The sequence below is a fragment of the Mycteria americana genome, chromosome 2 (assembly GCF_035582795.1).
Source record: "Mycteria americana isolate JAX WOST 10 ecotype Jacksonville Zoo and Gardens chromosome 2, USCA_MyAme_1.0, whole genome shotgun sequence".
NCBI lineage: Eukaryota > Metazoa > Chordata > Aves > Ciconiiformes > Ciconiidae > Mycteria > Mycteria americana.
This window is the reverse complement of record NC_134366.1, coordinates 50579039-50593400: the sequence shown is the minus strand read 5'-3', so window position 1 is coordinate 50593400 and position 14362 is coordinate 50579039. Positions and strand designations below refer to the sequence as shown.

General features: G+C 42.5%; 1 protein-coding gene across 7 annotated transcripts in view; it reads left to right on the top strand.

Moving 5' to 3' along the window:
* ULK4 (unc-51 like kinase 4) overlaps nt 1–13332 on the top strand; it is a 262151-nt gene extending 248819 nt beyond the window's left edge. For all 7 annotated transcript variants that reach the window (XM_075493361.1, XM_075493362.1, XM_075493366.1 and 4 more), the window contains 2 exons: nt 9826–9914; nt 12947–13332. In XM_075493361.1, the coding sequence (XP_075349476.1) occupies nt 9826–9914; nt 12947–13031 (174 nt within the window). In that variant the 3' untranslated portion in view covers nt 13032–13332. The remainder of the gene's footprint in view (nt 1–9825; nt 9915–12946) is intronic.
* Nucleotides 13333–14362: the final 1030 nt, after the last annotated feature.

Below are 14362 nucleotides of genomic sequence, written 5' to 3'. Positions count from 1 at the left end.
TGAAAAACGATACTATACTACCATAATTAGCAATGAGAAATACTCTCTCCTTTCACACGGACAGATGTTTTGCTTTGGGTTGTACAGTGAAACTGGCAGTTCTGAAACCTGCAACCTGTTTATTCGATTCATAATTCAAAGCAAGTGTAATTCTCAGTGACTATCACTGTTGTTTTCGTTATGGAGTCCTAATTCATTGTTTCTGTGGCCACAAAAGGATTGCCGGACTCATTTGGTGTTTCAGTGCACTGTAATTTTACATAGTGCAATACTGTTGAGATTGCCTAGCTGTGTCATCTGTTGGGCTCATCACTATTACTTCCTTTTGACCTCCTCTCTGTAATTGCACATGGATGACTTACTAGCTGCTGTAAAGATACTTAAATGCAACCGGGCTCATTAAAAAAAAAATGTGAATAGACCAAAATGAGTCTCTCCGAGGTCAGTGAGGACCAACTAGGTAGCTGTTTGCTCTCTGCCAGGCAGTCAGAGCCATCTGTCACATGACAATAAGCAAGCATCGATTTCAGAAGTCCATTTATTTTTATGACAGTTTTTACAATTTTATGGAAATTGAACCATTACATAAAGCATAATTTTCCTCAGAAACTGGTGTTTTATAGACTTATATCCCTGTTCAGTCATTTACATTCCTAGTTGCTTTTTACATAAAGCATAAATATAATGATGCTTTTCTCCCCTAATAAAAAATCATCAGACCTTTTTTTGTCTTTTTTCAGTATGTGAAAGACTATCCATGTTTGGTACTTAAGGAAAAACCTCAAGGGTTCTATGTCCAAGTTTTATGTGTCCATAGAAACCAAATCTATAGGGGCTACAAAGCAACTAATGTTTAATGCTTTAATATTTAGCTCAAAATCGTAGTTCATAATGATTTTCTAACAAGATTTTGCTACTCTTTTTATTCTTTAAGTATGTATTTTTCATAATCTGTGTTAGATCTTAATTTAACTCATCATATTCCTGCTGTTCTTGGAATGGTAAATCTAAAACATTAAGTCAAATTGTACAGACTTGTAGTTGTTGGAGTCTTCTGTTCAAGTCCAGATTATAACCAATGTGAGCATGAGCTTTCCAATTTTGTTTCATCCTCCATGAAAGTTAATCAATGCCATATAAAGGTTCTGCTCAGGGGAAGCTAAGGATTTTGCATACTAGATCAGACTTGAATTGCATCAGTGAATCTGTATAAGGACAACTTTGACAGCATCTGTTCGCATCACTCTGCTTTTGTCCAGGCACAGTAGTCTTTTATCTTTATTAGGAGCATTTTAAAGCAGGACAAGGTACAACGTCAGGTTGGAGGTATTATTTTTTTGGAGGCTGTATGCATTAAAACTCAAATTCCTCAGTAAACTGCAACTGCTCAGCAGTTCCTAGGGGTTTGTCCAGTTCACCTGAGCATCACAGGCACGGCTGCTCAAGTGTTTGTGTCCTTCGATATAAAAGCATTTATGAAATTGGTAATTGCTTGGTTGCTTGCATACTTCTCCTGTATGGTAATTGCCATTTGGAGGTCAGCACTTTCCAACATGTTCTGGGTGTCACTGGTTTTCCTAATAGTGAGAAGATGAGTTATATGTAGTAATGATTCTTACCCTTACAAGTATATAAATATTTGAAATTATTTGAATCGTCATAGCACGAAACATGGTGGTGAAAGATCTAGGTTCAGCTGTACTAGATGAACATGAAAAGAAAAGAAGGCCATTCCTAACCCATGGAGCATATCAATGGAAGTTGGATATAACTCCAAAAAAACTTTGCAGTCAGACTATTTTGTGATTTTACAGGGAGGTATAAGGGATGACAGATGCTGGAATTCAGGGATCTTATTCACAAGTTGAATTATTAGGCCACAAAAGACAGCGGCACTGGAAAAAGAATTACAGGAGTCAACATTTAAGGGGGATTGGGAGTTACTTGTCAGAAGCTATTTTAGGAGAAAAGCTGATGAAGAGAAAGAGAGACTATGAAGGACGTTTGGCTATGAGAGATCCAGGGAATGATGAACTTGAGGGGAAATCTAGATGTGCAGAGAACCTGTTGTGCTGTTTTACAGTGTGTGTTCCTAACTGCTTTTAGGTTTTTTTGCTCAAAGACAACCAGGAGCCTCTATAATAGCTCCTAAAGGAACATAAACGTAGGATCTGAGCCTAAATTGGACCTGCTGTGGTAGTGAAAAATTATTCCAGTGGATTTCCCTGTTCCTTTTATAAGGGGGAAGTCATACAAGACCATCAGGGTGAGGTGTACCTGGGAGGTGGTGGTCTCATCAGACCCAGCAAGGTGAGGACAGGCAGCTGCCTGGGACCTGCAGGAAGAGGGATCTGAGGGGCTTGCAAGGTTTGTATAAGCTCGGTATGTGGCCTCATTTTGCTAAAGCTGATGTTTGAGGCTGGCTGGGATCATTGTTTGGACAGAGTGAAACTAGTCTGAAGTGGTACCTCAGGGAGTCGTTGGCATGCAGATGACAGATGAACCTGTGTTTGCAGATGAGATCACCAGCAACAGGGTGGCAAGTGTTTATTTTTAATGTCATATTGATGTTGGGCTGGCTTATGAGCGTGCGTAACTTGTCAACACGGCAACACTATGTGGAAGTCTGCTGTAGCACCTTTGAGACACCTTTTGCCAGGCAGGACTGCAGTTTACTTTTGCTAATGAAGTTGTTGTGGACAGCTGGTTCTAATGGATGTGAAGAGGTTGCCCTATCCAGTTCCATTAAGTCAAATATTTTAAACTCACTAGTTACAGGGGATGGAAACTGTGATAATGGCTATTTCCTGGGTTATAAAGACATCTTGTATTTCCTGAAAGTGAGCTGAGAACACTGCTAGCAATAAAAAACAAATCAAAAAATCAAACAAGGCAGAGAGCAGTCTTCTGTTCAATAATTACCCCGCAGTTTTACGAATCTTCTCTTATGCTTAGACAATGCCCCTTAGAGTCGGTAATTTTACAACTTTACAACAATCACTGAGCTTGCCTTTGTGTGCGTTATGTATATGCTGAAGGGCAGAGAATAGCCTCAAAGTGGAAAGTGTCAAGAAACGTCCAAAATCAATTAACCATTATATAGCATGTGAGAGACATTCCTTGTCTCTCCGTGAATAGTCCTCGAGACAGCATGGCTTTCAGACTGCCAGGAAACTGGGACGTTTCCAAGTTACCGGTGGAAATTGCTTTGAACTTAGAATAAACCTGCACACACATACAAATTAGAAGAAAACAAAACATGTTGAATGAAATCTTGGCCTTATCAAAGTCAAAAGGAGTTTGCTGCTGACTTCAGTGGAACAAGAATTTTATCCATAAAGAGGGAAAAAAAAGGTTTTTGAACTCTAAAATCAGAGCTAAGCTGTCTGATGTAGGCTTTTTTTGTCACAGATACCTGCTTGTTTTCACATGTATTTGCAGGATCTGAAGGCCACAAAGTCTTTGTAATTGTGTGTCTGCAATCCCTGACTGCAGTATGCTTGCCAAAGCACACCTGGAACACTCATGCTTTTGTAACTTTCATTTCTTGTTTTTATGGTCCAGCAACATTGCTCAGGCCTGTTCAAATGAGTTGGCAATTAGTAACATAAATATAACTTGTCCGACTTGATTTGTTCTTCCCACACACACGTTCTGTGTCTGTCTCTCTCCGGCTGAACCATGTGTAGAGAGAAGAGTAGCGAGGAAGCGTGCTGTGATGGGGGGGGAACGCCAGGAAGGTTTTTGCCATTTTAGAATGAGCTCTCATACGTTATGGAGAGCAAAAATAACTTGTGGCCATCCTAGTGCTCTGTGAGCACACTGTCCTCAGGTGTTCCTCTGCTACACTTGCATAGCCTGGCAAGAGTTACCATTAATTTTCATTAAACAACCTGTAAATTGGTTGCACCTAAGCGCTTTGAAGGGTCCAGTCCCATGTGCCTGCCTAGAGCACGTCTAGCAAATGCCAGATTAAATACCTCACAAAAGACCACTGTAGATATCCGTGATTTTTTGTTCCTGTTTTTAGTTGGTTTGGGTTTATTTTTTAAAAGATTCCTGTCACGGATATAAAATTGCCCTATTAGCTAGAGTGCTCCACTGGTAAATGGGAGTTCATGCTTAACTTCTCTGACCTGGAGAGCCATGCTGCCTCTTGCCTCCCTGCCAAGTCCCCGTGCTGTGGTGTTATTCTCTCACTGCGTGGGAACCATCCAAACCTCCCTGCCTGTCCCCATTCAGTGGAAACCGTGCTACAGCAACAAAAATGTGACCTTCACTTGCCTAGAAAAGGGGAGAGGACTACAGGAGAGCACAGGAGCCCGTAGCCTGGTGCGGGGGCACTGAGAAGAGGGTTGGAGTTGTGGTCTCTGCTGTCTGGACCATGAGTTTTCATTTGTCTGTGTTAGCAGTCTGAGCTCCGGAGAGGAGAGGGAATTCAGATAACTTCGTGTTCAGTGTGCAGGTTTCCATGCCCTTCAGCAACTATGCACTCCCCATGCCCCGTGCAGGTATCTTGGTCTCCGCTCGGGATTCCTCTTTGGGGGCTGACACCTATAACGTAATCATTACAGCCTCTACTTTATAGGCTTCAAATGCTTTATTGGGTCTGGCCCTTCATTACGCAAAGGTGGGGCTACATTACTTTGTAAGAGTAAGGAAGTGTGCAGGCCTACGGAAGCGATGGATCTGTTTGATCCGTCATGGGAAGTGATGGATCTGTTTGATATATCTCCTCTGGGCAATGCCAGCTCAATGTGTATGCTTGGAGAGGGATTTACTTTGAAAGAAATATTTATATTTAGTAAGTTTGAACACAATCAATGGATCTGTTAGTTTTATTTCACATAGATGCTCACCCGAACGAGTCCCTCTTTGCAGTGTATTCTTTGTTAGTGTGCTCCTCCATGAAGAAGGAACTGCTGCATATTTCTGGCCATGTTGCTGTGAGTTGTGAATGACAAACCAAGTGACATGTTTTATTTGATTACTGCAGTGCCTGTGAATAGCTCAGCACTGACAGCCTGGGAGGAAAAGTACGTTTAAGTGCCCTGGGATGGGCATAAGATTGGCCGCAACACAGGAAGGTTTTCTCTTCCAGTCCAGGCATTGTGCTTCATTTCTGAATTTACCATCCCATTGACTTATTTGCTGGGCTGTCACATCAGCTATAGTGATGTTTTTGACACCACTGTATTTTGTGACATTTGTTCCTTAAAAAATGGGAATAAGGTCACACTAAGCAGCTGTGAATAGCCATCAACTTTCAATCACCACCAGCCTGGATGGCATTTGAAACAGCAGCTTTGGGTGGGGATGAAAGGCTCTGTGTCCTACTGACAGTGCCTTCAGCCAGTCAAAGGTGGAAGCAGGAATGAGAAGTCTGAGATGCACATTTAAAATTGCTGGGACAGCACTTACTATGAAGACATTATTTGAAATAGTGTCTAGAGGGCAATAGGAGTGCGCTTAATTCTTTAATTTTTTTTTAATTCTGAAAACTTTATTTTTTAGAATATATTTCATGTCCTACACCGGGTCCCAGTTAGTGCACAGAGAAAAAATGGGGATTGGTTTTACCGCAGTATTACCTGAAGATACAATTCCCATTCACAGAAAAGCCTCCAACTGGGAATAAGTGGTACTTTATTCACAGCATCTGTCGATATTCAAGTGATGCCAACATTGGACCTACAAGTATCTGGTGGTTCTGATAAACCAGCCCACAGCAGCTCCCCTGTTACCTGTGTGGCTGCTCTCAGCCAGTGTCGGTAAAGTTGAGCGAGAACTTGAGCTAACTAATCCTGCAAAGGTAATTAGCTTAATTGTATTCAATTTTGAGGAAAAAGTAAGGAAGCATCACTTTATGAGGTTAAAATATTAAGCATGTTTAGGAAAGAGAAAAAGCCAGTTTGTGAGAAAGAGCATTTATGAAATGCCTTGCTTGTATCTGTGTATACAGGCATGGTGATGGCTTGCGGAAAAGCATCCGTTGAATGTGGAAATGGTAAACATCTCCAGCAGTTGTTTATTTGAGAAGATTACACTTGAAGGTGTAGCTAAATATGCTCGAGGCCTTTCTTCAACCAAAACAATTTCACATAAAAAACTCCTTATTTTTACCCAATCAATATTTTGCATTATTTCCCAGTTTACTTCACAGACATCAAGCTTACGGTTTACTTGAAACCTCAACAAAGCAGGAGAACTTCTTTCTCTTCAAAAAGGTGAAAGAGTAGTTTACTACTTAGGTTATTTAACTCAGTCATAAATTACAAAATGTGAGTTATGACTAATCAGAGAAAGCAGTTCAATATTATGAAACCAGCCTTAGGAAAAGTAATTGTCCTATAGGTTTCCACGCTTTCTTGAAACCTGAATTGCAAATATCACTTCTTAGACCAAGAAGCCCAAACTCCTCAATTTATTAGTGAAGACGATCTTCCAGCGAATGTTGTATAATATATCTTTTCCTGCACTCACCTTTAGCAGCACCATAATACCTGAACAGCTATCCTGAATTTTAGGAAATACTGATCTTTACCTATCAATTACGGTATTCCTTGTGGCTCATCCTTGTTTAATAGAATTGAAGAGAGGAAAGCTGCTGAATGGCTATTAGCTTAATAAAGAACATTTTGAAATTCTTGTTAAATTGCAGTGAGTGTACAACTAAACTGAGATCTAACTACATTTTTAATTACAGGAATATCTATTGATTATGTCATTGAATATGTGTTGTAGCCAGCCCTAACAAATAGCAATATTACAAGAGATCATTAAACTAGTTGTTAAAGTTCTAAGTGAACAAGAACTAGAACTGGTGTGGATAAAAGATACAGCAATGCTGGGTAGAGGAAAAAGATAATGGAATGAGTGAAAAATACACTTATTTCTAAAAGATTGGTTACTGGTAGTTTTATGTGCTGTCATAATTTATTTTTATCTATGGAACAAAATGAAGACAAAACCAGAACAATTTTAAAATGAGAAACATGGGTAAAGTTTTATCTTGGGTCTTGAAAGCGAACAGTGATTCGGACAGTATTTCTCATGGGTTTTACGTGAAGCAGGATCTAATCTGTCGTATGCGAGAGACCTTCTGGTGACTCAGCGAGCAATCAGATCTGCTACACAACCTCATATAAAGGGCAAATAAATTCTAGCGGTCAGAGCGGTAACAGCATGAGAGTACTGACAAAAAACCATAGGCAGCTGCGGTCCAGCTGGCTTACAGGGCACTGGCAGCTCGCTCTATATTCAACCTGCAGCTTTCCTTCCACTGCAGCGTTGACCCTGTCCCAGGTCCATGGTGTGGATGCCTGGTGGTAGATAGAAAGCAGTTTTCTGGAGGCTGGTGATCAAGAGCGGGTGTGGAAACCCCATCTGCCTGCGTAAATCCGTACAGCCGCGTTTTGTCTGTGCAGGTTCTCCATTTGCGCGTGCAGGTGGCACCGCCGGCTGGATGGGTCTGTTCTTCACCGACACCCCTTAGCTTGTGTGAAGCTGTTAGTTGATGCTCTCAAGAAAATGTGTCCTAAATTTGTTTTAGACTTAATGTAAACAGTCTGCAGGCTCCTCATGATGTTAAAAGCCTGATCCTTTCTCTCCCTGTGGACCCACCTTTACTGCTGAAAGTCCTTTCTGAAGGCACTGAAACATTTTATTAGAGAGGGGAGCAGCCCCTATGGATGGATATCGCAGCAGCCCATTGCTTGTGGCTGAAAGCTGCTCTGAACAGTGGAGTATAATAGGAAAGATGGGGTAGATGATCTCATGGGTCTTTCTGTTCTGTCTGTTACGATTTCTGTGCGTATAAAGCCGTTTTAATCCTTTCCATTCAAATGCATTGTATCCACAGAAGTGTATTCTTAATAATGACACAAGGCATGCTGCAACACGGGCAAGCTTATAGTCAGACCCTATGACTCAGCTGAACGAAGCTGTTTAAATAGAGCATTTTAGAATTAAAACTTTTTCTTGGTACAGATTTCCTAGTTGAGCATATTTTGAATGTTCCATCTATGTATAATGCACAAAGGCTAATTTGTTAAAAGACACTGAAGGTTGTACAGATGTCAGCACCCAAGAGTGAGGATGTATTAGAATTAGAGATATCTGTAACCTTTATTTGACCTCGTAGTTTTATGGAGCATGATCCAGTCTTCAATGACCTTCCTCCCCCTGCGACCTCTTCCTCTTTCAAGTGTGCAGGATAAACAAGGGGCACGGATGTGGCAAGTGCAAAGAACGTGGCAGCGGCTGGTGAGCTGCAGAAGTGAGGGGAAGCATTTGGTAGAGGCAGGAGCACTCTTTAGTAATGGAAAGCAATGTCTTGTGGTGAAAGCACTTTTCTCCCTGTATTGCAACTGTATTGCTACTATTATGTGTGGTGGTGTTCTCACATTCAGAACCCAGATTACAAAACATCTTCTGTGTCTAACAGGTAACAAATGAAGAAGAATGCATTACTGAAGTATAAACTGAAAGGGTCACATATAAACCTCAAGAGAGTAAAAAGGTTTAATGACCTGTAATCAGGATTTACCAATGATTTGTACTTAGGTAATGGCATCACTGTTTTTCTCAACACACAGGATACATTTTAGTTTACTTCAGACAGGTCCCTCTTCCCTGTTTCTGCTTAACTACAGGATGTTATGATTATAGATGTAGTGACACTGTTGTTGCAGAATTGCTGCTGATAAATTATGGTGGGATGGCAGCTGTAAATATAGCTTCTCTTGTGATTTAAGAGGGAGTTGTGAAGGCGTATCGCCCAGATGCTTGATCAATGGTAAATAGGGCCAGCCGCAGCATGCTAAAGTTTAAAAGTGCTTGCCAGATTTTGGGATTAGAAGTCATCGTTCCAAGCATTAACTCCTCCAGTATTGAAATAATCAGTTGCTCTGGTCCTCCTCTTTTCCTTTCTCTTTGGCCAAGATTTATTTACCTTTGCAAGTAGGAACTGACACACAAGTCTTTTTTTCAGTAATTTTTTGAGATACGAGAGCTTCTTCTGCAATCTGCCAAGCATTCAGTGTCTGTCTGTGCCACAGTGCCGTGCGGCTTCATGCCGTGTCCCCCGTGACCTTCCCATTCACCTGCTTAACTGGTCAGGAAATGTGTGGCTGCTTGGAGCTGTGTAGTTATACTGCTTAAGGCTGGGGAAACAATAAACCAGTCATTACAGATTAGCGTGATAACACACACCAACAGCAAAATCAGCTGTAATCAGGATTCACTTGACACAAAAGGGCATATAGCTTTGGTCACTCAGTCCCCTGCTCTGTAGGTAACAGTCCTCTGTAGGTAATAATCCTAATGACTGATGAGGGGCAAGGAAAATTTCAATACGCAACTGCTAATGTTGCAGTGATTTTAACCTGGCTCCTCTCTTGGAAACTCCACGTGTCGTGATCTGAAGGCTGATACAAACTTGGTTATTTCTTCCCTGAAGCGAGAAATGAAAACGACTGCCTCCCCAAGATCTCCCTGGAATTCAGATTAAATGGGGCTTGTATTTGCATTGGTACTAAGGATGAAATCAGGATTGGCAGACTGTGATGTGTGAATTTGCACACTTACAGGGACTCAGAACAAGAGTGAATCTCGTTAATTAAGCCAAGACATTTTAGATGGTCTGTGCCTAAAATTCAATCCTGTTCAGTAAAAGGGACTTTCTCTTGGGTCTCTTTAATGTCACATTCCATTTACAATTGTAATAAATGCTATAACTTGTTTCCCTCTCCCCTATCCCACAAAAAATGACAGAGAGGAATTTCTTTCTAAGCCTTTGATAACGGTTCTTTCTTTTTGTTCCAGATAACTTCAAACGAGAAGCGCTCGGAGAGCCTGAAGAATGATGGCGATGCTCTTATCCAAACTCTAGAGAGCCTGGCCCAAACTGCCAGGTGAGTTCCCTCAGGCTTCCAGGAATTTCCAGGGCTGAGAGCACTCGCCTCCTCTTTTGTCTGCGATGGTCTTCTCCTGTAATCGCCTTCTGTGCAGTACAAGCTTCTCAGGTTTCTGTCCCTGGCCCCCCCCCCCCCAGACTGCTTTCCTCCAAACTCCTCTCATTCAGAGCTTGCCTGCGTTTCTGCCACAGCAGCGGCGTGCTTTGATCCCCAGCTGCAGCGAGCCACAGTGTGCTGCATGGTCCAGCTCAATGTGTGTGCACAGGTGTCAATTTTCTTTTTTTAAAATATATTATTTTATTTTATTCCAAACACTTGGCCTCTATAACTGGATACTGGTCAGTGGTTCTTGGCGGAGTGGGCTAGATGCACAATGCGATGTTTGTGTCCTGTTTTAAAGTAATTGTGTTTGGTGCACTTGCAAGCTGATTACCTTCAAATGCACAGCTGAAGAACAGAACTACTTTTGTTTAAGAATACCTGTGGCTTCTCCGAGAAGGTATGAGACTTTGGGGAATGCCGTGGCCTTCTCTGCGAGAACAGAGGTGCTAGTCCCAACAAGTTGGCCAAACCTCAGCTCACCTCCCATAGACTTTCCCTCATCTAATCTCCCTTGGACATATGAACGTATGAATTACTGTTCTCTGCCCCTCAAAACAAATTTTACACTCCTGCCATGGGCTGCTAGGCTACATTTCACTCCTGGTTGAACTCAAATTGATAAATTGTAGTTTATAGATCAGTTTTTGAAACACTAAGATAATCTTTTCAGTGCTCTTTGTGCTCCCCAATGCAGGCTTTATATGGGTCAGTTGTTTGGGAAAATTGGCTCCTTGACATTACGGCAGGGTGTAGCCTGTGTTGGAAGGAAGGGGGGATGTGGGCAGATGTGGAGAGGAAATGTTGGGACGTGGTAAGTGTAAGGAGATGCACACCGAGGACTAACCAAACCTGTCGAGAAGAGTCTGCATCCCTCTTGCATACTCACCTGCTGACTCATGGGGTTTTTTTATGACACATTAAATTATCTAACTGAAATAAAATGTCAGGTCTCCCCAAGGGAGACACTGGCACCTCCATGGAAGATGACAGTGGGGAAAGACAGGGTTTTCTTCTTTTAGAACTATTTTTCACTCTATTTTGTAGCATTTCAGCATTAGATGCACTAGACAGCTCAGCTGCTGTCTTTGAGTCTGCTTTTCTGGCTTCCCCTAATAGTCTGTTATCTATACATTTCTGTACTCAGAAAACCATATACTACAGAGCCCAGGATAAACAGTACTCTCTTATTTGACACAAGATGCTCAGCAGACCAAATTCTAGCTGATGCCAACGATGAGTGTGTTGATACATTAGGGTAAGCCAAGTTCCTTTGCTGCGCTGAGCTCCCACACTGCAGCAGCAACAGGGGAGCCCCCAAGAGCTCACGGATTTCATTTCCCCTTCTCCCCTTCTTTGGGGAACACATGTCCCTATCCATTTGCCTCCAGAGAAAACTGGGAGGGATTCAGCCTGGATCTTGGGGCTGGAATGGACTCAGACATAGATAAATTGGCAACGGGCAGGCAGGAGAAGCCTGGGGTTAGCAAGCTTAATCAGCTTTAGCTAAATGGCTGTTTTGTTTATGGAGGTTATGGGTGTTCTGCCATCTCCCCAGATTCCCTTATGTGGCGTCTTTCCCAGAATATTCCTTGTGACCTGATAAACTTGGTCTCCTCACCTGTGCTTTGAACGCTGTTAAGAAGCCTCTCTGTATCTCATGCAGAACTGGAAACGTTTTAGAGAAGGCTACAACCGAGATCCTGGATCTAGGCCATCCTCTGAGTAGTCTAAACTCCCAGGCCCTTCCGCCCACATACTATCACTGGGCTGAAGTGATGGAGGAGTGTTTTTGCTTTGCTCATTTTTTACAGACAGGTTTCTAATCTTTCGCTCCGCGGGTGCGGCAGAAGGAGGATACCAGCCAAGCAGTCACGTGCCGAGAGGGGCACTGCTTGGACGGCAAGCTGCTATCGGTGCTCTCCTGCTGCCGTGTAGCAGCCATGGATTGCCAAACTCCTCCTCTGCGATACATCCTCAGCTAGTCGGAACAGGCAGTTTTGAGAGTGACACATAACCAACCCATTCTGCTTAGTAGCTACATGGAATCAAATCTACACTTTAAAATGTGGGATCGTAGCCATTTATTTTTCAGTGAAGGCAGTTGCCAAGACGAATTTGTTTCAGATAACTAAATTTTCTGGTTTAGACTGCTGCTCATTAAGACATTGGCTTACACAGTGAAGACTGATCATTTAGATTTCCTGGCTAGCTCTGTGTTGCCCAAAACATGGAGTGTCGGTAGGTATTTGTCATTAGCAGCAACCGAAGCAGTTGCAGATTGGTCTACTAGTGTCCTTTCTAAGCTAAAGTGAGGGATGGTAGTCTATAAAAAACCCGACTTGTTTCTCTGGACTAGCACTAATGGGTTAGAGCCTCTGTTCCAATGCTAGAAAAACCATGTGTTTCCAGAAGGAAAAATTAGGCAAAATACGTGTCATAAAAACTTAGGTGAGGAAGCAAAGGGGGAAGATCCCACCATTCAATCTCAAACCTGCAGAGCTGCGTGTGGTGGGGCACTTGGTCCTCCTTGCAGGAGGTGGGCAACACTGTGAGTGAAACTGCCTCCCTGCATGGAGCACCGCTGCGTTAAGAGGGCTGTATGTGTGAAAACATATTTTTCTGACAAGCTGGGAGTGTTCATGTGTAGATTCATGGGGGGGCATGCTAAATTATATCTTCTTTTTACAGAGGAGATTGAGTGAGGTAGCAGTTCCTGTGAATTTGAGCTGAAATTCATTTTTACACAAGATTTGCTACAGGGCAGAATCACTAGTTGCATGTTGCTGCTTAACAGAAAAGCGGGGTATACAGTGCAGTTAATGGCTCTTAAGAATTTTCCAACATAGATACAGACAGACAAACGCGGGATTTGAACAAAAGGTTTCCCCTGACAATGTCTAATAGATGTTACTGGTTTTAATTCCTAGCTCTCACGCTGATGTTGCGGTTGCTTCCTTGGCATTTGAAATTCTGAGAATGGTGGGACATGAAAACATCAAGACTACCAAGTGAACTGTTTTTGACCGGCCTACTGAAATGCGCAAGTTGTGTGTGCTGCTCAGCACCTCATTCTGCAGGAACGTCTTCAGATGAGCAGATGTAACCGATTTAGCAAGCTGAGCTGTAGCTGTGTACAGGCATATGCCTGACTTAGGGAGGCTTCAGGGAGCTTTGGGGGGGTTTCTTTTTGTTTGTTTGTTTTCTAAACCCCTGTAAGGCTGAATTCTTGATTACTACTTTACCTTGCTGGCATTAAGTGATGTAGCTCAAATATTTGACAGCCAGAGTTTGAAAAGTGTAACTTAAATAAATAGTATAGTTATTTCACAATATAAAGTGTTTCACTATTTAAGCTGCTGTTAGAAATGTTCATGTATCTTTTTTTTTTTGACCAGGTGAATGCCTTGGCTGTTCATTTTAAGGGGGTCACCTCATGCCTATGACTGGCAATATTCTTCATCTCATGCAACCAGAATCAACCCCTGCGATCACAGAGGCTGTGTGTGTGTATGGGGCGTGCATGCATGATTGATTTTATCAGGTTTTTACCCAGGAGCATGGGCTTTTTTTGTGAGAATGTGTGCCCCTCTGTTGCCTAGCACTGCACAAAGCTGCATCGGTGGAGTGTGGTTCTCAGCCACCAACACTCCTGGCTGGAGCTCCTCTTTGAAAATAGGTGAGAGAGATGATGAGCCCAGCAGTTTGTCATTTATCCCCAGTAAAAGTTGATACTCTAGGAAGCGTCGTCCAGAGCTAGCAGATGCCACAATGTGTAAAGCAGCTAAATTCCTTTTCTCCCCATGTCCCCTGAGTGAGTGTAGTGTGGCTAAGTCTGGTACTATGACCGCTGCTTCTTTTTTAACATTCATCTTTCCAAGCGACAACAGCATGTTCCTGCCACACCTACCAAACGCAGGTGCCTTACTGAGCGTTGCTGCTACAAGCCTGCTCTTGGACAGCCCCATTCTCCAGAGTGTGTGGAGGCAAGCAAACACCCTACATAAACAAACCGATTTCACCTTGTATGCTTTACAGGAAGTGTTTTCTTTTTTTCTTACATTACTTTAAATATCACTATCTCTTTTTCCTGGCTTAACAGCTGGAATTCTAGAAATGGGGAAAAACTAGCTGGTGACTATTATTGGGTAAAGTGTTTTAAAGTAATGGTCTTCTAGTGGGAGTGTGGCTGAGAGGAACAAAGCTGAATTAGAGGGCGAGACTTGCTCGGCTGCAGTTGCAGTGCCTTTGCTCTGCAAGTATAAGGGGGCAGTGTGTTGTGTGGTTTCATTCAGCTCTCAGCATCTTGGGATCCTACCATGCACCCTAAGATGCAGATCCTTTGC